Raw genomic sequence first — 26,901 nt, 5'->3', positions numbered from 1 at the left:
GTGAATGGCTTCTCTAAATTTCCCCAGTGTATTTGTACATATGCATGTATTTTAAAAAGAAGGTCTTGAGATTTTAAACATGATTGCAACATTTGTATAATTTCAGGCACAGAGATGAAGTCATTTTATGAACACAGCAGGGAGAATAAATTTGGGGGTGGAGGAATGCATCTCTTGTTCACAAAAATGCCTTCTATGGCCCTAGAACAATCCTGACTCCATGGAAGGCTGTGTTCTTATTAGGAAATCAGATGACCTTGCAGACTTTCTCACATCCTTTTTTCAAAAAGTTGTTGCTGTTGCCTCTGCAGCCTCCATAGAAAAACATCTCATACTGATGAGGTTTTAAGTTGTAAAACCATCACTGGAAGGAGGCTTGACAAATGTCCTTTCCTGCAGGAAGACAGCATACACCTGGCAAGAGGATTTTGCTAGGGTCTGAGGAGAGAAAGTGGTTGAAGGAGGCCAAACCCATCACCTTCCCCTTGTTTGCCCCATATGCCAGGGGCTGTGATAGCCCTGGGCACAATTGTGAGGCCGTTCACCGTAGCTCTGCTCTGTACCTCTTCCCACCCAGCCATGGCCTTGTGCATCTACATAGGAGTTGACATTTTCACTTCTGGGAGTAGCCTGACGTGGTGAAAATCCTAGAGTTGAGACTCCAACTCAGGTGGATTCAGATACTCGTTCTGCCACTTGCTACTGTGTGATGTTACATACATTTAACTTCTCCAGGTCTCTGTGTCTTCATTTGTAAAATTAAGGAGTTGAACTCCATCATCTCTGAGCAAACTTCCAGATCTGATTTACTAGGATTTAATGAGTAACATCTCTCAGGCTTCCACCTCCTGTTTCACAGTAAATTCTCGAGTCCATATCCTATGATGATGAGAGGAGGACCGGCTTTGAATCTGAGAACAGGGTTCAAACTTGTCCCAATCATTTTTTAGCTATGTGACCTTGGACAGACAACCTGTCTCTTTGACACTAAACTTCCTTCACTGTAAAATGGGGGTGTAATATACACATCTTAGGCTTATCAAGGGATGTAGAGATAATCAGTGGAAACATCAGTAAATAGAAAATAAATCAATAAATAGTAGCTGCTCTTAATCACTTTCTCTTTTTTAACCAAGAAGACTCTTAAGAACAGGGACCTCATCATACTTGTTTCTGCAGCCTTACTGCTTAACATAGGCCTGGCATTTAGTTTTCAGCAAATATTCGTTAACAGGAAAACAACAATGGCCACGAACTCCTCTGAGGCAGGGTTACGAGTTTCTTTGTGTCCTCCTTTCATGTTTCTGTCACCATGTGAGTAGTTTTACCCCTGAAGTTACTCTGCATGGTAGCTATTACGACTTCCAATATGACGTGAAGAAGCTAAGGTCAGAGAAAAGAAGCACTTGTTCTAATGTCATGCTAGGAAGTGGTAGGACCCTTTAACAACAATAAACATGGTAGGACCAACAATCAAACCCAGCATGGTCCAGCTTGCAGGTTTTCAATCAATCTTGTAGAATGAATGGATGGATGGATGAATGACCATTGCCGTGGTGAAATTTCAGGCAGCAGCCTAGGCAGGGCAAAGGTTCGGGCTCTGTTTTATCCTCCTACCTGCAGGGCTGATTCTAAGGGTGAAGGCTAATGGGAAAGAGGCAGAATAGCTCGTCCAGTCAAGATGAGCGGGGGAGTGGGGCAGGTTGGCGTGTTCCTAAGACATCCTTGTCGCAGCAGCATCAGTCCTTGAACCCTTCCAGGTGACTCTGTAGGGGCCGGAGTCCCACCTGCTTTTTAATTTTCTCAGTCCTGCCTCTCTGCTCTTCTATTCCATTAAACCACAGGAAAATCACTCATCCTGTTTTCTTTCTGATGTAATGGGGTTGATGACACCCTGTATGTGTTTATGTTTCTGTGTGTGTATGTGTGTGTGTGTGTTCTGAGTGTGGCAAAAGCTGTTCTGAGTGCTTGACAAGAGTCTATTGAGAGCTAAATTATACTGAAAGCGTTACGTACATCAGACCATTTGCTCAGTGGAGTAGATAAAATCCTTAGCCTTATTTTACAGAAGAAGAAACTGAAGCTCAGAGAGGCTAAAGCAGGGTTCGTAGGGGGTGGAGCCAGGACCTGAACCCAGGTGTGTCTGACTACAGGTATGCCCATCTGTTAACCACCACATTCCTTTCCTTACCACAGATGTTCTCAAACTTGAATGTGAACCAGAATCATCTGGAAGGCTCGTCAGGACATAGACTATGTGAAAATTACCCCCAGAGTTTCTGGCCAGGAGGGACTGGGAACTAGCACATTCTCAGTTGTAGCTGCAGCTGCTGGACTGGAGGACACACTTTGAGCACCACTGGCCTGTAGGGTTACTGGGAGATTTAAAATTCCATTTATATGTAAGAATCTATATGGCTCCATGAACATATGTGCAGAGAGCTATATGTGCAAGGCTGTTCACATTGACAGTGATAATCTCTGGAAGGTGATTTTGACAAATTTTTACTCTCTCCCTTTTTGTATATTATAATATGCATTTTTAAAAAGGGAATCTCTAGGGAACATTCCTACTGTCCCCATGTCTAGCAGATGATCTCAATACACTGTGCTTCACCTCCCCACTTCCACTTGAAGATTTCTTTTTTTTTTTTTGAGACAGAGTCTCACTCTGTTGCCCGGGCTAGAGTGAGTGCCATGGCGTCAGCCTAGCTCACAGCAACCTCAAACTCCTGGGCTCAAGCAATCCTTCTGCCTCAGCCTCCCGAGTAGCTGGGACTACAGGCATGTGCCACCATGCCCAGCTAATTTTTTCTATATATTTTTAGTTGTTCAGATCATTTCTTTCTATTTTTTAGTGGAGACGGGGTCTCGCTCTTGCTCAGGCTGGTCTCAAACTCCTGACCTTGAGCGATCCACCCGCCTTGGCCTCCCAGAGTGCTAGGATTACAGGCGTGAGCCACCGCGCCCAGCCCCACTTGAAGATTTTAAGCTTCCACAAAGAGAGTGGTCCAGGAAGGAGCCTTTGCCTATAAGTAGGGCCGACTTGGCTAAGTCCCTCACCCTCGGATTCTGGCTCATGTCTCCTTTTCTCAATCCCTCCTTGCCCGCCACCAGGCCTACCCCGGACTTTGAAGGCCCCTTCCCCTGCTCAGCTTTTTCTGTTTCTTAAGCACTTTTGCCATCTATTATGCACTGTCTGTCTCTCTCCCACTAGAATTAGAATTCCACAAAGGCAGGGTCTTTGGCTCACTGCTTTAAGCCCAGCACCTAGGACAGCGCCTGACACATCGCATGCACCCAATATATGTTTGATGAATTGAATTGACTCCTATTCTGTGAGATAAGAAGTGAACTCTCTTTGTGCTTCTGCCCCCCACCCCCACTCTATTCCCAGTCTACTCTTTGAGATCCCACATTCCACATCAACCTTGTTCTAACTCTGATGGAAGCTCCCAGCAGAGAGTGAGAATCAGGAGAAATGGGGGAGGGGCCTGGAGCCGCATGGTGCCACCCAGACAGTGGCCCAGCCTGGGGTTGCCATTTTAGGGAGAAAGGGAAGCTAGGGGAGGGGCCTTGCCCCACATCCAGCTCACTCACTCTTAATTCCTGCTGTTTCTAGGGTAGGGCTGCCTCTGGAACAGGGTGTCCAGCCAAAGCTCAGCTCTGCCTTTCTCCCTCTAGCCTTGTATGACCTGGCTACCAAGGCCACTTCACTGCCACTCCAGGGTGGAAGCCCTTTTAACAGTAATAAAAAAACAGCTACCATGTTTTAGTGCTTTTACTTTTCCAGGAACTGCACAAAATACTCTTCACACATTGCCTCCCTTGAATCCACATGAGAATCCCACAAGAATAAGAACCCCCATTTTGTAGGTGAGATTAAACTACCTTGATCATTGTCACATGGATAGCAAGTTAGTTTCAGAACCGGGACTGAGACCCTGGTCTGTCCAGCTCCAATGCCTTGGTGTCACTTATTCATTCAACAAACATTTACCAAGTACCCACAGTATGCCAGGCATAGTGTTAGGTGCTGCCTCCATCCCGTCTAGATGCTCCCAGGGAATTATGGGCACAACACACACACACGTTGTCTGGAAGCCAGAAAAAGCCACCTACTTGGAGAAGGAGCAGACACAGTATATTTATATAGAAATGTCAAAAGCACAGTGTGGAAGGAGAGCCCAGTGTTGTCTGGTCCAGAGGGTCATTCTGTCTAGAGACACACCCCAGTCACCAAAGCCCAGCATATTCCCATCTGCCTTGTTTCCTGGATCCTCTAGAGATCTGAGTTTTTTGGAAGACAAAGCTTTAGTGGGATTTAGTGAGCCTCAGATTTGAAGTCTGGGATTGTGCTTGAGTCCAGCTATTCTTTTTAAAAAATCATTCTATCATATATTTCTTTTCTTTATTATTATTTATTTTTGATTGACAAACAAAAATTGTGTATAGACAGTCCCCAACTTACAATGGTTCTTCTTATGGTTTTTGACTTTACCATGGTGTGAAAGTGATAGGTATTCAGTAGAAACAGTACTTGGAGTACCCATATAATCATTCTGTTTTTCATTTTCAGTACCATATTCAATAAATTACATGAGACGTTTGACAATTTATTATAAAGTGGAATTTGTGTTAGATGATTTTGCCCAACTAATGTGTTTTTATAGTAGCCTGCATATTTAGGTAGGCTAGGCTAGCTATGATGTTCAGTAGGTTAGATGTATTAAATGCATTTTTGACTTATGATATTTTCAACTTACAGTGGGTTTATCAGGATGTAACCCCATCTTAAGTTGAGGAGTGTCTGTATATTTGTGGTGTACAGCATGATGTTTTGAGATATATCTATACATTGTGGACTGGCTAAATCGAGCTAATTAACATATGCATTCCTTCAAATAATTGTCATTTTTTTTGTGTGTGCTAAGAACACTTAAAATCTACTCTCTTACCAGTTTTCAAGTATACTATAAATTGTTATAAACTATAGTCACCATGCTGTCTAATAGATCTCACAACTTACTTCTCCTGTCTAATTGAAATTCTGTTCACTTTGACCAACGTCTCCCCAGTTCCTCCCACCTCCCAGACCCTGGTAACCACCATTCGACTCTCTGCTTCTGTGAGTTCAACTTTTTTAGATTCAGCTTATAAGTGAGATCATGCAGTATTTGTCTTTCTGTGCCTGGCTTGTTTCATGTAACATAATTCCTCCAGGTTCATCCATGTGGTTGCAAATGGCAGGATTTCCTTCTTTTAAAAGCCCGAGTATTCCATTGTGTATACGTACCACGTTTTCTTTGTCCATTCATCCAGGGATGGACCCTTAGGTTGATTCAAGTCTAGCTGCTCTTGACCTTGGGCAAGTCATTTAACCTCCTCAAGCCTTAGTTTTCTCATCTAGAAATTGCGATTAATTGTGTTGGTTTAGCGTAGTTCCCAGAATTGGCAGTGTTCGGTGACTGTTCAAATGCTTCATACCCTGCGAATGCAACACATACGCACATGCCACTTGCAGGGAATGTGTGTGTGTGGCTGGTGCCTTTTGGAAACGAGACTGCTAACTGGATCAGCACCATATTTGGTCTTCCTTTTACACTTTGGTGGGTCCATCAGCATTATTCCTGGTATCTCCTTCCTTGGCCCTCTTGGGTGGTCAAATTTTTTCATCAGAAAACAAAATAATGGCAGAAGGAGGCCTCTAAGGAGTGAACAGACTGACATTTGCCATTTAGGCAGAGTTGCCTGTCGATGCTTCTAGGCTGGGAGCTTACCACAGCGCTGCCTTTTCTGGAGCAGCTGACCAGGAAGTGAGAAGCTGCCTTTAAACACACTATTCAGGAGAGCAGGGGAGGGGGGCTATTCTGCCTCCAGGGACACTTACTTGGCAATGTCAAGAGACATTCTGATTGTCACAACTCAGGGGTCGGAGGCACCTACCGGCATCTAGTAGGTAGAGGCCCGGGATTCTGTTAAACATCCTCCAACGCCCAGGACAGCTCACCACATCTGGCTTCAAATGTTAATCGTGCCAAGGCTAGGAAACCCTGCAGAAGAGTTATAGATATAAATACTTTGTTACATTTATAAAAACATTTCCAACATTAGCAGCATAATATGAACTCAGTGTGCTGGGGGGCAGTGCTTGATGAGGTGTGCCTGTACCTATTTGGCTAAACAGGGCTTGTAGGTGGGTGTGAGAGGATCTGGCCTTTGAAAGGCAGGAATCCTGTGGTTGGGCTGCCCTGGGGATCTTTGGTTATGGCCCAATGACCTGGCTCTTCCCCAGTGGACCTGGGTGGCAGTGTTACTGTGATTCCAGACAATGAAGGGCAAGTGTAAGATTTATTAAAAACGCATGAGAGCAGCTAGCAGGCAGCTCTCGCTAGTTATCTAGCACTTATACGCATCAAAGAGGTCTGATTGTGTCAACAACATGTGTGTGTGCGTGTGTAAAGAATATTTAATTACTTTTGATTGAGACCCATTAATTTGAGTGGTGTAGGATGGGGAAAGTACATAGGATGGGATTTTGAAAGAAAAAGGTTTCCCCATTCAGGTTCTAACCTCCATATGACCTTTATCTTTCTAGAAGGAGGAAGGGGACAAGCATCCTATGAGCATCTACTGTGTGTCAGGTAATTTTCTGCCCTGTCTCATTAAATTCTCATGAAAAGTCCTTAGGATGGGTATAATTATCATCCCACGTTACCAAACGGGAGAACAAGGACTTAGAAAGGAGGCCTGCTTTGTACATACGACAAATACATTTTTCTTTTTTTTTTTTTAATTTCAGCATATTATGGGGGTACAGACGTTTAGGTTACGTATGTTGCCCTTGCCTCCCCCTCCCCCCCAAGTCCGAGTTTCAAGCATGCCCATCCCTTGGATGGTGCGCATTGCACTCTTTGTGTATGCAAATACCCGTCCCCTCCTCCCCCCTTCCCCCTGCTTGACATCCAATAGTTGTTATTCTTATATGTGCACTTATGTGTTGATCAATTAATACCAATTTGAAGGTGAGTACATGTGGTGCTTGTTTTTCCATTCTTGGGATACTTCACTTAGTAGAATGCGTTCCAACTCTATCCAGGAGTATACAAGAGGTGTTATATCACCATTGTTTCTTAAAGCTGAATAGTACTCCATGGTATACATATACCACATTTTATTAATCTACTCATGTATTGATGGACACTTGGGTTGTTTCCACATTTTGCAATTGTGAATTGTGCTGCTATAAACATTCGGGTGCAGGTGTCTTTTTCATAGAGCGACTTTTGTTCTTTTGGGTAGATGCCCAGTAATGGGATTGTTGGATCAAATGGAAGCTCTACTTGTATCTCTTTAAGGTATCTCCATATTGCTTTCCACAGAGGTTGCACTAGTTTGCAGTCCCACCAACGGTGTATGAGTGTTCCTGTCTCTCTGCATCCACGTCAACATTTATTGTTTTGGGACTTTTTGATAAAGGCCAGTCTCACTGGAGATAAGTGATATCTCATTGTGGTTTTGATTTGCAGACAAATACATTTTTCATAAACACACACGTACCAACAGAGTTTAATTTTCTTTTGACCTTATTGATGTTCAAAATAAATATCCAGAGGGGGAAAATAGGGTTGGTCACGTTAAGAGACAATTTATGTCTTCAGACACCCAAGTGAAAATTTTAGCAAAGGATAAGTTTTAGCATTTTATGAATAGGGACACAAATAGGGACTTCAGAGTAGGGGAGAAAATGCCTATAGAACTCAGGAGCCTGAAATTCTCCATGAGATGCGGGAAATTCCTACTGGGGCGGGGGGCTGCAGGTTGACCCCTTTCTTGTAACTGTGACGCCATAGGGTTCACATCTCGGTGGTCGGGATCGTGAAGTGGTGCCTGAATGTTGTACTGTTTGCTCCAATAATACTAATCACTAATCTTTACTGTTTATGGAACATTTCCTACATACCAGGCAGTATGTTATGCATGTTACATAAATCGTCCTGTGTGATCTTAACAAAAATTCTATGACACAGGTTTTATTGTTTTGCATATTTCGCAGATGAGCAAACCAACACTCAGGGAAGTCATGAGATGTGTCCAGGTTTATCTAGTTTGCAAGTGGCTGGACTGAGACTTAACTAAGTCTCTCTGACTCAAGCCTTTGTTGACCCCTTATACCCCATCATTCCATCACCACTACCACCCTGCAAGGACCTCTCTCCCTCAAAAGGGCCACTGTCCCCCCCAACAGTTCTCATGTCCCAGACAGACCATCAATTCTCCATGAACTCAATGTCTGTCCACTTCTGGGCTTTATTCCCTCTAGGAACGGAGTCTGGTGGTACAGGAAGGAACCCACGATGTAATGGGCAGGGTCTGGTGTGGCAGAGAGAGCCTAGGCTTTGGACGGAGATGTATTAGAATTGGGTGTATATCTATTGGCTTAATTCCAGAAAAATATAGTAACTTTGCACCGCTGTAACTCCATTTCCTGCCCCCTTCTTTGTGCTTTTATTGTCATATATATTATATTTATGTATGTTATAAACCTAACAGTACAGTGTTATAATTATTACTTCAAAGAATCTTATTCTTTTTAAAGAAATCAAGAGAAGACCATAGAGATATATATAGATATAGATACACACATACACTTACACACACACCCCTACATACACACACACACACATACACACACACACACACACTTTTATATTTACCCACATATTTATCATTTCTGTTCTTCATTCCTTCTGTGGATCCAAATTACTGTCTGGTGTCATTTCCTTTCAGCCTTAAGGATAAGGTTTGGTCTGAGAGAAGCATCAACTCCCCTCAGTTTTTGTTTATATGAGAAAGGCTTTATTTTGCCATTATTTTCCTTAATTGAAATTTTTGTTGAGATACTTGTAGATTCACATGCAGTTGTAAGAAATAATACAGAGATCTCTTTTACCCTTTATCCAGTTTCCCCCAATGGTAATATTTTGAAAAACTGTAGCACAATATCACAATTGGGATATTGACATTGAAACAATACACTGATCTCATTTGGATTTCTTCAGTTTTACTTGTAATCATTTGTGTGTGTGCTGTGTGTGTGTATGTACTTAGTTCTATATGATTTTATCATGTGTGTAGATTTGTGTATCCACCGCCACAATGAAAATACTGAACGGTTCTACAGGTATCCCTAATTGTGCCCTGTTATACCACACCTCTCTCCTTCCCACTGTCCCCACCCCCTGCACTGATCCCTAGCCCCTGGCAACCACTAACCCATTCTTCATTTCATTTAAATTTTGTCATTTAAATATATTACATAAATGATATAAATGGGATCACATGTATTTAACCCTTTGGGATTGGCTTTTCTGTTTTTACTCAGCATAATTCTCTGCAGATTCATCCAAGTTGTTACATATATCAGTAGTTCATTCTTTTATATTGTTGAGTAGTAGTCCAAGGATGGTTCACAGTTTGTTTAACGATTCACCTGTTGAAGGACATCTGGGCTGTTTTCAGTTTTTGGTTATTATGAATAAAGCTGCTATGAACATTCATATACAGGTTTTCATGTAAATATATGTTTTCATTTCTCTGAGATAAATGCCCAAGTGTGCAATTGCTGGATTGTATGGTAATTGAATGTTTAGTTATATAAGAAAATGTAAAACTCTTTTCCAGAGCAATTGTAGCATTTTCCATACCCCAAAGCACGCCAAGTTTCTCTGCATCCTCATCAATGTTTGCTGTTGTCACTCTCTTTTATTTTAGACATTTTTTTTTGCAATCCATTTACATGATTTATATTTAAAGTTTGTTTCTTTTTACAACCATGACTTAAATATTAACAGCAAATTCCATATTTCAACTTTCATGGAACTGAGCAAATTTGTCTATGTTGATGTTTAAACCAAATGCCTGAAGCTAATCAAGGTCTAAAGATGATTGTATATCCTTCAAATATAACTTATGCTCAGGGTAAACCTGTACCTATGGAATGTCTGAAAGACAAAGAGAAATATTTGAAAAAAACTAGAGAAAATATGACTCATCACATACAGGTGACCAATCATGGAATTAATAGTTGACTTTTCATCAGAAATGAATGGAGACCAGAAGGCACTGGAATAATACAGTCAAAGTGCCGAAAGGAAAAAAAAACTATCAAAAAAGAATGTTATATTCAGGAAAACTATCCTTCAAAAATAAAGGCAACAAACCATATGTACAACAATAACTACCATCTATAATATATAAAGAACTCTCAAAACTTAACAGTACACAATCTAATTTAAAAATAAGCAAAAGACATGAACATTTTGCCTAAAAGAACATCCAGATGAAGAATAAATACATGAAAAGACATTCAACATCATTGGACATCAGGGATATGCAAATTAAAATCACAATGCTATATCACTATACACCTATCAAAATGTCTTTATAGACTTTAAATTAGATTGTGTACTGTTAAGTTTTGAGAGTTCTTTATATATTATAGATGGTAGTTATTGTTGTACATATGGTTTGTTGCCTTTATTTTTGAAGGATAGTTTTCCTGAATATAACATTCTTTTTTGATAGTTTTTTTTTCCTTTCGGCACTTTGACTATATTATTCCAGTGCCTTCTGGTCTCCATTCATTTCTGATGAGAAGTCAACTATTAATTCCATGATTGGTCACCTGTATGTGATGAGTCATTTTTTTCTCTAGTTTTTTTCAAATATTTCTCTTTGTCTTTCAGAGTTTGACTATGATGTGTCTAAGTGTGGTTTTCAGGTATGTGTTTAATCTACCCCAGGTTTATTGAGCTTCTCGGAACTGAAGCTCTGTTTTACAAGAATAAATGTTTCTCAATTTGTTGTTTTACTTTGGTGAATTTCCAGCGCCTTGGTTTGTTTTTGACGATCTCATCCAGTTTTATACTTGTTTTTTGTGAAGAGGAATCACCTGACCTCTTTAGGTCAGTATTACTGGAAGTCTTTCCCTTGGATAAATATTTAGAATAAAACATTTACTTTATAATGAGCCTCCTCCTCAAATATGTGTTACTCTACACTTGCTAGAGATGCGATATATCCGCCATATACCTAAGAGACATGCTGTTCTTAGGGTGTGTGTGTGGTTTTGTTTTTTGTATTTTCCCCATGACTTGCAATTAGATGGGCAAGTTAACTAACAATAACTAGGGTGACCATACATTCTGTTTTTCCCCAATAGTCCTGATTTGCCCCTGTTGCTCTAGTATAATTACTAATAGCTCCTCCTTATACTCTCAAAAGTGTCCTGTTTGGATGACAAATTTATATCCTCATCCTAGTTGTTATCTACTTTGAAGACATAGCTATCTCTCTTTCCCTGCTAGCACTTATGCCTGAATGTGTTGTTCTAAAATTTGGATGTGGGGTGGGAGTGATGTGATACTAAGCCATATGATACAACTCTATTTTAATCAGAAAATCTCCCACTGAGTATTGCTGCGTCTTGCCCTTAGATTTCACAGCAGTACTTTGTTTCACATTTGGCTCTTGTTTTGTCCATAAATCAGACTCCCTCCATGAAGGAGAAGTGAGACGTTGGGTAGAATTTGGGAACTCCTGGATCTAATACCTACAAAATCTCACACCTAATATCTAATGTCATATGGGTTCTATGGGCCATCACCTAGATGCCCCTTCAAGACTGAGGCCCTCATTCCCCCAGTTGCTAGGAGTATTGGCTGCTGAAGGCTCACAGCTGAATTTCTCTATGGGACTTGCTCTTGGCCTAAGGAGTCACTTTACCACATCCAATGACTGGCCTGTGATGAAACACAAACACCTGACCCCCCTGCCTTGATTGAAGACAACCCTTCAGGTCCATTTCTGCTCAAGATCTCTCAGGGACTTGGCAGAGGAGGTTTCTGTTGCAATGGCTTTATCCACCTATACATTCTATCTATACATTAATCCATCTTATTTTTTGGATGCATTTCAAAGTAAATTATGTATTTTGGTACACTTCACCCCAAATACTTCATCATGTATATAATGATTTAGAGCTCAATATTGGTTTACATTTTTATTGTGATGTGAAATTTGTAAACAGTCTTAAGTGTATATATGCTGTGTTTGACAAATTTATGTGCCCATGTAGCCAAACCCCTATAAATATTTAGAATAATAACTTGACCCCAAATGGTTTCATCAGGCCCTTCCTAGTCAATTTCCTCCCCCAGCTGACTTTTCCCAGAGACAACCACTGTGTTTTGTTTTTACAACATATTGTTTTACATATTCTAGATTTTCATATGAATGAAATCATACAGTATGTACTGTTTTGCATAAGGCTTCTTTCACTTAGTATGATGTTTTGAGATTCATTCGCTGTGTTGTATATACTAATAGTTCATTTCTTTTTATTACTCTGTCATATTCCAATGTATGAATATACCACAGTTCATTTATTCCATTTTCCTATTGACGGACCTCTGGATGTTGCCAATTTATGGCTATTATGAAGATTTTATGAATGTTCTTGTACAAATCTTTTTGATAACATTTGTTTTCATTTCTTTTAAATAAATACTTATGAGCAGAATTTCTCGGTCTTAGGATAAATGTTTAGTTTTGTAAAAAATTGCCAGACCTGTTGTATTAGTCTGGGTTTCCCAAAGAAACAGAACTAATAATGTATCTATTTCTTTTTTTTTTCCTTTTACTATAAGGAGTTGGCTCACACGATTATGGATGGTGAGAGGTCCAAGATCTGCAGTTGGCAAGCTGGAGACCCAGGAGAGCTGTGGCATAGCTCCAGTCCAAGTCAGCAGGTTGAGAACCAGGAGAGCCCATGGTGCAAGCTTCAGTCTGAGGCTGAGTGTGAAGGCAGGAGAAGAGCAATGTCCCAGATTGAAGACTGACTTAGACAGAGAGAAAGAATTATTTCTTACTTAGACTTTTATTCTAGGCCCACTATGGCCTGGATGAATGAAGCCCATCCACACTGGGGAGAGCAATCTACCAATTCAAATGTCAATCTCATGCAGAAACACTCTCACAGACAAACCCAGAAATAATGTTTCACTAAATATCTGGACACCTGTGGCCCAGCCAAGTTGACACATGAAATTAACCATCACAAGTCCACCTCTTGTCAACTCAGCACCCATACATATCTCCTTAAACCATTCTGTCACCCAGGCCAGAGTACAGTGGCATCATCATAGCTCACTGCAACCTCCAACTCCTGGGCTCCAGTTTTGCCCCTGACTTGCCATGTGGTCTTGGAAAAGTCCATTTCTTACTAGAAGCTTCCATTTGTACATATGTTTAAAAGGGAAGGGGATTATTAGAGCTGGTAGAGTTTTTTAGGCCCCTTGGTTCAGAAATTCCCTGAGTTTCCAAACCAGCCAAGTTTCCTCTGGGCATATCTGGCTCTGGAGGCAGCTCCAAGGATAGAATGAGGAGAGGAAGATGAGGGGTGCTGAGTCTGTGTGGTACCATGGGAAACACCTAAAGATTCCACTTGAGATACATTCTGGGTTCTGATGGGCAGATAATGAGCAAACAGTCGGTAATACACAGACCCAGCATTCTCCAGCTCCACTGACATTCTTGCAAGGCAGGAGTTGCCGGTGCTCAGCCCCGAAGGCTCTGAGTTCATTCCTGAGCACAGTAGGTGAGCAGACACTGTCAACCATAGGGCACATTCTGGACATTTCCAAGGGACTCTTTGGTCCACTGGTGCCTGGGAAAGAATGATTCTGTTCCAGTCATTCATGAATGTCATCCCCAATCAAGGATTGAGGGGTTCCAATGAGATGGACATGCCCTAGGTACTTATCAGATTTGGCAGGGTTCCTGAGCTGCCATATTTTCTCAAATTTGGAAGTACTCTTTGACATCCTTAGTCCATCACCTTCACCTTACAAATGGGAAACTGAGCCCCTGAGAGGAACATCCCTCCACCCTACCCTGTCCCAACCAGGAGCATACATTCAACCAGGGGCAAAGTTGGATCTCTCTACTCCCAGACATGCTCTTCCCATAGGCTGCAGACCAGAGATGACTTGTTAGTAATTTGGTCTGCGTCATAAGGATGCACAGGGCTGGGATAGGCTTCCCAGGGGAACACATGAACTCATACAGAGGGTACAGAGGCAAGAGCAAATGTAAATGGGAGATGCCACGCATGGGGACAATTTGTCCAGAAGGAACTTTTGCAAAACTGCCAAAGTAGCAATGTTTTTTAGGGTCTTCATCACGACCCTGCCCTCTTCTTTTCAGTAATTCTAACATTTTCTCCTAATCTCCTTCTGCACCAGAATCAGGCACCAATAGATGACGTCTTCTTCTCCTTCTCCTTCTCCTCCTCCTCCTCTTCCTCCTCCCGCCTCCTTTTTTTTTTTTTTTTTTTTGAGACAGAGTCTCACTCTCTTGCCCGAGCTAGAGTGCTGTGGCCTCAGCCTAGCTCACAGCAACCTCAAACTCCTGGGCTCAAGTGACCCTCCAGCCTCAGCCTCCCAAGTATCTGGGACTACGGGCATGTGCCACCATGCCCAGCTAATTTTTTCTATTTTTAGTAGTTTGGCTAATTTCTTTCTATTTTTAGTAGAGACAGGATCTTGCTCTTGCTCAGGCTGGTCTTGAACTCCTGAGCTCAAGCAATCCTCCTGCCTCAGCCTCCCAGAGTGCTAGGATTACAGGCATGCGCCACCGTGCTCACCCACTCCCCCTTTTGTTGAGACAGGGTCTCACTCTGTCACCCAGGCTGGAGTACTGTGGTGCCATCAAAACTCACTGCAGCCTGGAATTCCTGGGCTCAAGCGATCCTTCCACCTCAGTCTCCCAAGTAGCTGAGTACACACCTGATTCTGAAATTTTTTGTAGCAATGAGGTCTCACTCTGCTGTCCAGGTTGGAATAGACTTCTTTTTTAATAGCAAGACATTTGGCACAATTTTATTGTAATCATTCAGAATTTTAGTTCCAGAATAGTACTGATTTTCTTTCATATCATGTCAATTACTTTAAAAACATTATATCTTACCTGTTTGGGGTTATTTTCTAACAATTGCATTAAACCTCATTTTCTCAGTAATTACTTGGACTTAACTGTAAATTTTTCAAACAGCTTTATTAGGATATCATTGACATATAAAATTTTATACATTTAAGGTGTACCACTTGGTGTTTTGAAACACATATACATTGTGAAATGATCACCACATTGCAGCTAATTAACATATCTGTCACCTCTATCTAGTTACCATGTTTGTGAGCATGTGTGTAAGTGTTGAGAAGATTTATTTTAAGATCTATCCCCTTAGTAAATTTCAAGTATACAACACAGTATTGTTAATTATCCTCACCATGCCATACATTACATCTCTAGAACTTATTCACCTTGCAAATTTTGTACCCTTTGACCAACATCACCCCATTTCCCCTCCCCTGGCAACCACCATCTTACCCACTGTGTCTACAAGTCAAAGGTTTTGACCATACAAAACCTGGATCTGCTCTGACTGGATTCTTAAGCATCTTATGGCAATTTTACCAGGGTAACAGTGTCACCAGACTTCTTAATATGCAGGATTTTCATATGCCTCTCTCCCTCTTTTGGTGTCACCAGAAAACCCAATGACCTCTTGTTCTCTGAAAACTGCATAGAGGGAGATGTGAATATCTCCATATGGTAGGCATGAATTATTCAGCCTCAGAGAGATCAGACCTCACAGAGCACTTTATTAGGGGGAACTGGAGGCTTCAAAGGGATAAATGGGGGTCATGAAAGTTGAAGAGATAGGGTCTCACACGGAGAAAAGGTCAAAGGGCGTAGGGCATTATGTTTGGAGAGAAGCCAAGCTGGAGGAAACGGAGTAAGCAAATCCTGGGTTCAGTTTTTGGAACTGCCAAGGTCTTGGACACTGAGATTTGGCCGGTGGAAGCCGACGTGGGGCGTCCGTCAGACACACGGAGAGAGCCCTGGACTACGAGCCAAACCCTGGCAGTCGTTCCGGCTCCCCGTCATTCCATTCAGGAAGAGGAGTCTGTCAGACAGAAGGATAAAGGGTAAGATGCTTGAATCCCGGCCACCTTAGGAACCAAATCTTGCAGTTAATGAAAAAAAGGAGGTGGGATCATTTTTACATCTTTTGGCAGAGGGAAAAAAAAACAGTAGCGAGATGAGTTTGGGGGCTCATGGAGTGACCATGAGTTCTGATTTGTTCAGTGGGGTCCAGTTTTTGCCTGTTGCCCCTGTGTAAGAATTAATGGCACCCCACTTTGAAACACTCTCAAAAGTGTCTTGGTTTGGCCAATAAAGTATGTCATTGCCTTAGCTATAAAGCAACTTAAAAAGGAAGAAAAGTGGCGACAAAATTTGGTGAGTAGGAAAGGCCTGTCATGATCGGCTGGGGAAGGGTGTCCAGCGCAGGGCTGGGCTTACTGACCTCCCTCTGACTTGGCCTGGGATGCCCCACCACTTCTGTTTATGCATCCCCTTCTCTCTGCACCCCTGCTCCCCTCATACTTGCCAATTTCCCTTTGACTACTGTCTCCCTTCCCACCCTCTCTTTCCCAAAATATCCTTCTACTTACACCTCTGCAAGGTGTGTTCATGTCTCCTGATTGGAGCTGGCTGTGTCCACCCCAAGCCTATCAAGGCCTTGGAACAGACCAGCCAACATCCAGACCTCTCCATGTAGCCTTGGTGAGCACAGGAGACTGGGGCCCCTTGGACTTACATTTTTTTTGGCAGGTGACCATGCAGATAGCTTCAGATTAGAAGTTGTTATTGTTCCCTAGGCAACCGCCGTGGATGAATTTGGAGCAGAGCTCAGTTTCTTTATTATACCACCAGCGTGGAATGTAGGCCAGGCAGGGGCCAGCCTCCTGTGGCAAACCGCATATATCTGCAGGGAGATCGCAGAGCGCAGTGGTGTGGGTACCTGTCTCCCTGGAGAATGTCCATCTTTTTCTTCCTCGGGCCACTGCTCTCTTTGTCTCCCCTGAGAGGCCAATTTGGCTCAGGGCTGTGCTCCCAATTCAGTGTGAACCTTGACCACTCACTTTACCTCTCTGATCCTTGATCTCTTCATCTGTGAGACGAGAATACAAAAATCCCACCCTGCTCGTCTTGCCGGGCAGCCGTGAGGAACAGCTGCGACACCACATGGCCTCTCGTACTGTGCCTCCCCAGCATCTGAACACTAAATCTCGCTGATTTTGCCCCCAAATAGCTCTCCTTTATTTCCTTTCTGCCACTTTCTTAACTCAAGCATCATTATATTTTGCCAGGACTGCCATGAAAGGCCACCAACTGATCTCCAAGGCTTCTCCAATCTGTTCCACATTGGTTTCCAGAATGACTGACCCATTGGGCTCAAAATAAAGTTCTATCAAAACCCAGAAGGACTTCAGAATCCATTTCCTCCTCCTCTTCCTCCTCCTCCTCTCCGACTTTATATCTCCTGTTGCCCCCAACACCCACCCTTTGGAACTTCATGCTCTGAAAATAATCACATTCTTACACAGCTCCCTGCCTTTGCACATGCTTAAACTCTCCATTCCTCTCTTGCTAGCTGGGTGCATGCCTCTTCATTCTTTAAAACCTTTCCCAGACATCAACTCTTGGATGATGTCCTTCCTGAATCCATTCTTTACCCCTTGTTTTTCTTAACTGCTTCTCAATCTTGAACATACTTTCTTCACTGCCGTTTTCTGTTCACATTTTCTGTTTCCTCCATGAGAACATGAAGTTTTTGAAGGTAGGAATTGTGCTTTAATGTCATCTTGGTACAGCAGTTCCTAGAAGATAATTTGGCACAGAGTGGATGCTTCAGGGATATTCACAGAAACAAACAAACAAAAACCAAAAAGAATGTATCCTGAACTTAAAGAAACATTTATTGAACGAGCAACTGTTTTGCCCACAGTACTACGAGGTACAAATAGAGTTCTTTAGAATCTCTTAGTCTGAAGCACAACAGAACAATAATTATAGCACTTACTGAGTGCCGGGCCCTGTTCTTAGCATCTGACATGCATTAACATTTAATCGTATGAAGTAGGCCCTCTTGTTGTTCTCATTATGCAGATGAGGAAACTGAGGTTTGGAGAGGCTGAGTAACTTTCCTGAGGTCACTTGGATGGTAAGGGATTCAGACATGGATAATCCATTGCTCTTAGGACCAACAGCAAATCCCTTACCCCCATCCCCATCAAGTCCAGCTTCATCTTTCTCATCTCCTACTGTGCCCATGCTACTCTCTGCGTCCCTACCTTGCTGGGCCTGGGCGTGCTGTTAACGCAGAGCCTTCACATGTGCTGTTACCTGTGCCTAGAAGGCTATTCCCTCCCACTTTTGCCTACGTGCTACCCATCTTTCAGATCTTAAATCACGGATTCCTTTTCCAGGAAAAACTTTTCTGACCTCCATGGCCACAGAGAGTGAGTGGAGCCTGTCATGGATGCCAGGCTATCAATGAATATTTGTTGAATGAATAGTCCCTGATGGTCTTTAGAGCCCAGGTAAATGGGCAGAGAGGAAAGAGTATAGGAGGTCTAAGGTGGTCAGGGAAAGAATTGCTGATTTATATAGACAGAGAGGCCTGGAGAAAAAAGCCAGGAAATACAGATCATATCCCTATCTCTTGTAGCCATCATATAACCTGACACAATGTTGGCATTTGATGGGACTTCAACGGCTACTTGGCATCTCAGAGGATCACCGAAGAGTAGCCGAGAGAGCCTGTGGTCCAATACCCGCACCTGTCTTATGGATGGGGAAGGTGAGGCCCAGAAAGGAAAAACTACACCGCTCATGTCACACACCAAAGTAAGGGAAGAAATGAAATTAAATCCACATTTCCCAAGTCCAGCACTGGCAGGTTTTTGTGTCAAGTAGAAGACACGCCAAGACTCCTGGACAGAGATCAGCCACGGTGAACCAGGAGAGGGAGTCAGACAAGGCAGTGCAGGTGGGGTATGAGGTGAGAGCTTTGGGTAATTCACAGGGTCTCTGAGTTACCTTTTCTGAGGTCTAAACATTTCTTTCCACAGCTAAACAGGCAACACTTCATCTTTTCCGGGCAACGTCTGTGCTTCATACAGTGGTTCCTTTCTTCGATTTCACATTTTACTCTAACTTTGGGACGTGTTCCTAAGGGAGGGAAAGACATATTCCCTTGAGGCCTTAAAGGGGCCAGTGCTCTCCTTTCCAAGGCCCAGGGCACCACTGCAGAGTTAGGGAAATTTGTTTTCATTTCCCCTGTCCCCAGAAGGCAGTGACCCTCAGAGGACTCAAGAATTTCACACCACCACCCACATCCCCAACCCCATAACAACTCACCTAATCCCTGAAGCAACCCCTACCCCTTCCCTCACCACTTGTAAGGTTCCAGAGAGAAGGATGCTTTCCTCTAGGACTATTCTGGTCACCCTGCCTGCCTGTGCTTGGATGTTTCCCCGGGAGGCACGGTAGCTGGCCATGATTGAGAGCTCCATTTCTGGCATCAGGTGGCTGGGCTTTTGGACTTTGCACCACCCTTCGTATGGCAGGTACCCTCTAAGAACCTTGATTCCTCATTTGCCTATAGGGTTGTTTTGAAGACTAATGCAACAAAGTTTGAAAAGCCATTGTCAAACTGCCTGGGGCAAAATAATAATGATTAATATTGAGGAAGCACTTACTATGTGCCTGGCCTTTTCTCCTTAATGCCCAATACAACTCTATGGGGAAGTACTGTTAATATTCACATTTTATAAACAGAGGGATCTGAAACACAGGGTGGTTATGTAAACTTGCTCAAGATCACACAGCTACTAAGGGGTGGAGGCAGGATTTGAACCTACAACGTGTGGCTCCTGAGCACTCACTTTCAACCACTACTTTTAAAGTGCTCAGTATATAAAGCTGCTAATTATGGGCCTTCATATTTCAGCATTCCAAGGGACTTCTGGGGACCATTTTTCACCCTAAAGGCAAGGATCTTCTGGGCATGGGTGTGGCTGTGGGGAAACCTTTGGGGGCTGCCATGGGAGGATGTGGGAGCTGATGAGGTGGTCCTGGGGGAGTGGCCTGTTTTTCTCATGGGAAAGTTCCTTGGGCTTCCCAGTCCCTTAGCCCATTTCATGAGGTCTAGGTCCAGGCACCTCCTCAAAGAACTCCTTGCAATGGCAGTGAGGAGTCAGTTGCCACAGACTTAGGTTCCCGCATTCACCAAAGAGGAAGGGAGCTGAAAAAATGGCTCCAAATAACTGCCCCCTCCCACCTGGAATTCCAGGCTGAGATAGAGGAAAACACCCCTCATGTGTGAAATTGTTCCTTTTTCCTTCCTCCCCATTGAGTTCCCTTTCTTCACTGCAAGGACCAAGTCCCCAGCACTTAGTGACGAAGAGCCCTTCAACCAGCTCAGTCCTGAGAGTCCCATTTTAGAAGGTACTGGCCCAGCCGGTTGCACCAAAACTAGGAACTGCTGCTCAGGAGCTCCTGCCTTTGAACTTTTCTTTTCCTTTTCTTTCTTTTCCTTTCCTTTTTCCTTTCCTTTCCTTTCCTTTCCTTTCCTTTCCTTTCCTTTCCTTTCCTTTCCTTTCCTTTTTCCTTTCCTTTCCTTTCCTTTCCTTTCCTTTTTCCTTTCCTTTCCTTTTTCCTTTCCTTTCCTTTTTCCTTTCCTTTCCTTTCTTTCTTTTTTTTTAATACTGCCTCTGAACTTTGGATGCTCCAGTGCAGCCTAACATTTCGGGAATCGGCACTGGACATGAGCCAGCCACACTGGCTCCGCTGGGAACACCAACTCCCCGAGGCCTTCAGTCGGATTAGCTGGTACCTACCCTGCGGGAAGGGGCTCTCGCTAGGTGGCTCCTAATCCTCGGCGGTCTGAGCCCCTCTGGCTCTCTGGTCTGCAGGGGAGACAGGGTGCCTCTTGTCCGGGGCTCTCCAGGCTTCCTTAGCAGAAAGGGGTGTTTAACTGCAGAGTCTCCCATTTCCCAGGGGGAGTTTGGAGGTCAAGAGTATCCTGGTTCTCATCTTTCTTTCTAATTTTACTCTCCTCCAGATGTGTCTATTTTTCTCATGCTGTTTCTTTTTCTCCCTTTTATGCCTCTCTCTGCCTTGTACCCTATGCTTTTCCTCTTTTCCAGTGGGTCTTTCTGTGTCTGATCCCACACAGAGAGACCCACCCTTCCCTTCCCTGTCTCTCCTCTTGGTGCACCCATTTTCTTGAGCCATTGTCAGAGTAAAGATACTGTCCTGAGTGGGGTTTGAGGGAAGAAACAGGTTGATTCCAGGCTGCACTGAACCTTCAGAAAGTGTCTGTCCAGGTCATGGTATTTGAAAGAAGATGATGAAAGCTTCTACCACCGGGTGCGATTTAGAATTAGTGATGCAGGAGAGAAATACTAAATGCCAGTTATGATTGCAGAACCAGCTGTGGCAGCAGGGGCTGAAGAATGTCCCACTGGCCTCACCAGAGAGTGGCAAGCTCTCTGGCAGTGGACGCCACGTGGGAGTGGGTGAATCTGCAGAATTCGAGTGTACATGCAGTGGGGACCACTGCCGCCCCTCCCCACGTGCTCTCCGCTCACCTCCAATTTCACCTGCAGCTGCAAGAGACAGTCCCGCTACACATTTTTTCTTAATCCATTTTTAAAAATTGAGGTAGAATTTATGTCACATAAAATTAGCCATTTTAAAGCAAACAATTCAGTGGGTTTTTTTTTAGTATATTCTCAATGTTCTGTAACCACCACCTCTACTGGTCCAAAACATTTTTATCACTCCAAATGAAAACTCCCTACCCATTAGCAGTCTCTTCCAATTTCCTCCTAACCCACTCCACCCCCTGGCAACCACTAATCTACTTTCTATCTCTATAGATTTACCTATTCTGAATATTTTGTATAAATGGAATTATGCGATGTGCTGCATTTCATGCCTGGCTTCTTTCACTTAGCATAGTGGTTTTGAGGTTCATCCACAGGGTAGCATTAGCGCTTCATTCCTTTTTTCTGGCTGAATAATATCCCGTGCATGGGGACAGCCTCCCACCCCCAGTGTCAGAGTGCCCACTTCTCTGCTGTGGGTTTTCTCCGGCTCCCTGGGAGCTTGTTCAGCTTGCATGCGGAACAGTCTGGAAGAGCGAAGGATTTAGCACCCTAGGCATCCGGTGGGGAATGGAATCAGTGGATAAGTACCTCAGCCTCCCCGTCCCGGGAGACAGATGAAGATAATTTGAAGATCTGTTTTACATGATTCCTTAGAGGGTCCCCGGTGGGATTGAGCCACAGTTTCCCACAGTGGTAACCAGCTCACAATCGACCATCTCTCTTCCCTGCGACACTTACCCCACTCTCCACCTTGTGCTTCTTGGGAGAGATCTCCCAAACAGACCACCTGTGCCCATGCCCTTGTCCAGGGTCAGTTTCCGGGGGATCCAAACTAAGGCAATGTTCGTGGGCCCTTGCCTTAAAAGAGTTTTACAATTTTTTGAAGAAACAGAAGAGGATAACAATATCCCTGGAGCTCTCGATTCTCAAGATTCTGACTGTCCTCACTCTGTTCATTGATGTCGCCGGGAGCCTCAACATGCCAAGCGTGTGTGAATTACTCAGCCTCAGAGTAAAGGACTAATCCAAGTGCTTTATTGGGAAAAATTGAGAGCCACACAGTATAAATAGGGAGCTCTAGAAGTTAGAGATAAAGGGTAAGGTATAAATATGGGATAAGCCAGAAGGAGATTATTCATGAAAAGGGGTGGAGAGGGAGGAAGGGGAGGCGGACCCTGTGGTTCAGGCTGGGAAGAGGTACAGCCTCGGAATGCTGAGAGTGGAACTGTGGAAGCCAAGCCGGAGCATCAGTCAGGTTCATGGACAGGTCCTCAGAGCATGAGCCAAATCCTGGTCGTTGTCCCGGGGTGTCCTTATCCATTCAGGAAGAGGAGCCTGTTGAGAAAGTAGGACAGGACCAGCTGAGCGTCTTGGGCTCAGCTTATCTTTGGAACTTGCAGTTATGTTTATACATCTTTTCACAGGAGGACATTAAAAGGAAGTGGGTTTGCTTGGGGAGCTACTCATCTGCTTCAAGGAAAACTGCATGGGAGGGGATTGCTGGCAAAAGCCGTGTTGAGGAAATCGATGGCCTGGAAGGGTTGGTTGGCTCACGTGTCTAGGCTGGATGTCCCGTGACCCCTCTGCAATAGGTGTCTGAGATTTCACTACGTTCACACCTCCCTCCATCCTCCTACCTCTCCTCGTACCTGCCAGCTTCGATTCACCTCCACGTCCCTGTTGATCCTCGGTTCCCAGAAAGCCACGTTGTCTACCCCTTTTCAAGGTGCCCTCTTACCTCCTGCTTGGAGCCGGTTCTGTCAGCGCCAGGTCTGCCAAGGACGTAGCTATCCCGGGATGGACCAGCCAACACCCAGGCCTCCCAGCATGGCCCTGGCAAGACTGGGGCCCCGGAACTCACGTTTTTTTTGGCAGGCATTCAGGCAGATGGCTTTGGATTGGAAGTTGTTATTGTTTCCCTGGCAGCCACCGTAGATGAAAACGGAGCAGGTATTATTCTGCTTATTGTACCACCAACGACGAAAGAAAGCCAGGCACGGGCCAGTTTCTTTTGGCATAGTGCATATATCTGCAAAGACACCCTGGAGTCGAGAACTCAGAGTACCCATCCTGGAACAAAATTGTTCACCCTGGCAACCACCATAGATGAAACTAGAATAAACTCTTTTTCCCTGTCACAGCGCGGGACCCAAGCTCCATTGACATATTGCACATATTGCCAGGGAGACCCCAGGGTGGGGGTGTCTGCGTCCCTGGAGATAGGATCGTTGCGGATGCAGTTAGTTAAGATGAGGTCATCCCAAAGTAGGGTGGGACCCTAATCTGATGTGACTGATGTCCTTATAAAAAAAGAGTAAATTTGGACAGAGTCACACACACACAGAGCACCGTGTGAATGTGAAGGCAGAGATCGAGGTGATGCGTCTGCAAGCCAAGGAACACCAGTGATTGCCAGCAAAGCGCCAGAAGCTGGAGGAAGGCATGGAACGGATTCTCCCTCGCCATCCTGACACTTCACAACCCTGAGAAGGAACCAGTCTTGCTGATCCCTTGACCTCAGACTTGTAGCCTGTAGCACTTTGAGACAATCCGTTTCTGTGGTCCCCAGCCTGTGGTACTTTGTTACAGCACCGCTAGCAAACCGATGCAGGCTCCGACTAAACAATGCCTGCGTAGTTCCATGAGGGCAAATCTTCACAGCTAAACAGTTAAATCCTGTTGATTTTTACCTCCTAACACCTCACCTCTCTGCCAGTCTCTTCGATTGAAGCCTCAGCATCTCACTTTGGGGCTGTCGAGATAACCTCGCATCCATTCTTCTGCCTCCAGTCCTGGCCCCTCCAATCAATCCTTTATGCTGCCCACCAGCGAGAAGGCTCTTGTGGGTCTGAAAGCTAAGCTGATCCTATCATTCCACAGATAAGACCTCTCTTGATTTCATGACATAGTCCTCCCGTGACTCACAAGGTCCTTCATTGTCTGGCTCCAACTGTAGCTCTGGCCTCCTCCCCTGGCACAGTGCCCCGTGAGCTGCACGCTCCGGCAGTACTCAGCACACCGTGCTCTGCCAGCCCTCCATGCCTTTGCTCTGCTGTGTGCCCGTTGCCGCTCGTTAGTGACACTCCCATTCTTCCTTCAAAGCCTTTCTCAGACATCAGCTCCCCTGTGACGTCTCTCCTGACTCCACTCTGCAACCCGTACTGCCATACCTTGCTTCTGAATCTTGTGTGCATGTTCGTCATTTGTTTACATCTTCGGTCTCATCCCTGAGGCTGTGAGTTTCTAGTGAGCAGGGACTGTGTCTGATTTCATCTTGGAATCCCAAATCCCTAACCAGGTAGCCTGGCACAGTATAGGACTTTATGGAATGTTGAGGGCAAAATAAAATATATCCTGATCTGAACTGAATAAATCATTCATTGAACACCTACTAAGTGCTAAATGCTTTAAGGGACAAAGAAAAGGCAATGGCCTTTGCTACTTAGGAGCACCCAGTCGGGAATGACGAATGATTTCAGCTAATATGTATCAGGTGGCCGTTATGTGCCCGGCGTTGCTCTAAGCACTCCACACGCATCAATTTATTTGATCCTCAAAATGACCTTTAACACTGGTCCTTTCATTATCTGATGAAATTGAGGCACAGCGAGCGGAAGTTGTTAATTTGCCCAAGGTTAAAAGGCAAAAACTGGACCAAGATGTGCACCAGGAAGTCTGGGTTCAGGATCCTCGCCTGCAGGTGTGTGAACGGCGTAGCCCCTGCCTGCTCACTGCACTCCCCGTCAAACCCAGTCCCCTTCACCTCCTAAATACCTCTCTGACACCCTACTCTTCCTCATCCCCTCTGCTACCTCTCTAGTCCAGGCTACCTTTTTCTTTCACCTTGACGTCCTTCAAGATACTCCATTCCTCCTCTTTCCCTCTCTGACGGCGTAGTACAACCTGATCACATCCCCAGCCCTCCTCAAGGGATTTCTGTGGCCCTTAGGATCAAGGCGAGACTCGCTCACCTGGCCCATCAGACCTGGATTGTTTAATCCGCACCTACCCAGGATCTTTCTTCCTTGTACCACGCTCATGCGCACTCTGCATTCTGGTCTCCCTGGGCCGCACCTCTGAGCCTTTGTGCATGCTGTGCCCTGTGCCTAGAAAGCCCTTCCACTCACTTTGTGCCTAAAACACTACCCATCTTTCTAAACTCAACTCCAGGCTTGCTCTCTCGGAGAAGGCTTTCCCAACCTTCCTGGCCACGCTGAGCAGGCCAAATCCTAGTATGGGTCTCAGAGGCACTCAATAAATATTTGTTAAACCAATAAATAAATAATCTTTGATAGCCTTTTAGAGCCCAGGGAGATGGGCATGGAGTGAAGATTGCAGCAGCAAGGAAAAACCCTCTGGTCTGGAGGGGGTAGGAGAGGATTCCTGGTACAAAGTTGTATAGGCAGAGAGGTGGTCACCCTAGAGCAAAAAGCTAGGAAATATAAATTGCTTAACTTATCATTGGCATCAATGATGTTGGTATATGTTAGGACAACAATGGCCACCTGGGAACTCAGAAAATCGTGATAGCAAAAAGTAGTCACATAGCCAGAAAACCATCTGATTCAATTCCACTCCCTCACCTATCTTTGTTGGGAGAAAGTGAGTCTCAGACATTCTCTGGTGGGACAAGAACATTACTAATGTCACACACCATATTGGAGGCAGTGACGAACCTACATCCCAGATCTCTCAAATCCAGCAATCTTGTCCAGACATCACCCCTCAGTGAACCAGGGGACAGTGCCAATCCACGCAGGCAGTAGGTGAGGACGTGGGTAGGGGTGTTGGTTGGTTATCATGAGGCTCTGACGATTACCTTGTTTGAGGTCTAAACATTTTTTTCCACAGCTGAAGACGCAGCACTTCTTCTTGTCCTGGCATTGTCTGTCCTTCTTACACACGTCCCTTTCCTTGAATTCACATTGCTCTCTGATTCTGGGGCATCTCTCTACGAAAGGAGCAGTATTACAACATGAGCCTTGGAGGGCACAGTGCCCATCCTTTGCTAGACACAAGGTGATTCTAGGGAGACAGGGAAGTTTGCTTTCATCCTGCCCGATCCCGGGAGTCCTTTTCCTTGGGGCGGCCTCACGTGTTCCTTACTGTGTACATCGCCCTCCCTGCTGACCACCTTCCTACCCCAGTCCCCAGCCCCATCCCCGCTAAAAGGCCGAATTTCTCAACCACTAGTGACCTTTGAGCTGGATAATTCTTTGTTGTGGGGGGCTGTCCTGTACACTGTAGGATGTTTAGCAGCACCCCTCACCTCTACCCATTATTAGAGTAGCACCCCTAATTGTAACAACCC

The 26,901-nt window shown here is 44.4% G+C and overlaps 2 protein-coding genes across 2 annotated transcripts in view; both read right to left on the bottom strand.

Moving 5' to 3' along the window:
- Positions 1 to 247: 247 nt before the first annotated feature.
- Positions 248 to 3,506, bottom strand: SPINT3 (serine peptidase inhibitor, Kunitz type, 3). The gene is made up of 2 exons (XM_012657898.1): positions 3,431 to 3,506; positions 248 to 357 (listed from the first exon to the last, which is right to left on the bottom strand). The coding sequence occupies exons 1-2, from the start codon at positions 3,504 to 3,506 to the stop codon at positions 248 to 250; spliced, it is 186 nt and encodes a 61-aa protein (XP_012513352.1).
- A 19,963-nt stretch (positions 3,507 to 23,469) lies between these two features.
- Positions 23,470 to 26,901, bottom strand: part of EPPIN (epididymal peptidase inhibitor) — a 5,232-nt gene continuing 1,800 nt past the window's right edge. Inside the window, exons 2-3 of the mRNA XM_012657918.1 lie at positions 26,410 to 26,541; positions 23,470 to 23,645 (exon numbers count right to left, since the gene is read on the bottom strand). Of these exons, the coding sequence (XP_012513372.1) occupies positions 23,470 to 23,645; positions 26,410 to 26,541 (308 nt within the window). The remainder of the gene's footprint in view (positions 23,646 to 26,409; positions 26,542 to 26,901) is intronic.

This window comes from Propithecus coquereli, unplaced genomic scaffold, assembly GCF_000956105.1.
Source record: "Propithecus coquereli isolate 6110/MARCELLA unplaced genomic scaffold, Pcoq_1.0 Scaffold566, whole genome shotgun sequence".
In the NCBI taxonomy this organism is placed as follows: Eukaryota; Metazoa; Chordata; class Mammalia; order Primates; family Indriidae; genus Propithecus; species Propithecus coquereli.
This window is presented reverse-complemented; position numbering and strand designations above follow the sequence as displayed.

Coding starts and splice junctions, on each gene's coding strand:
- SPINT3 (XM_012657898.1), bottom strand. CDS start 3,506: ATGCGGCTCCAGGCCCCTCCCCCATTTCTCCTGATTCTCACTCTCTGC. Junction 358..3,430: donor TCCATCAGAGTTAGAACAAG/GTTGATGTGGAA, acceptor TCCAGTGATGGT/TTTACAACTTAAAACCTCAT.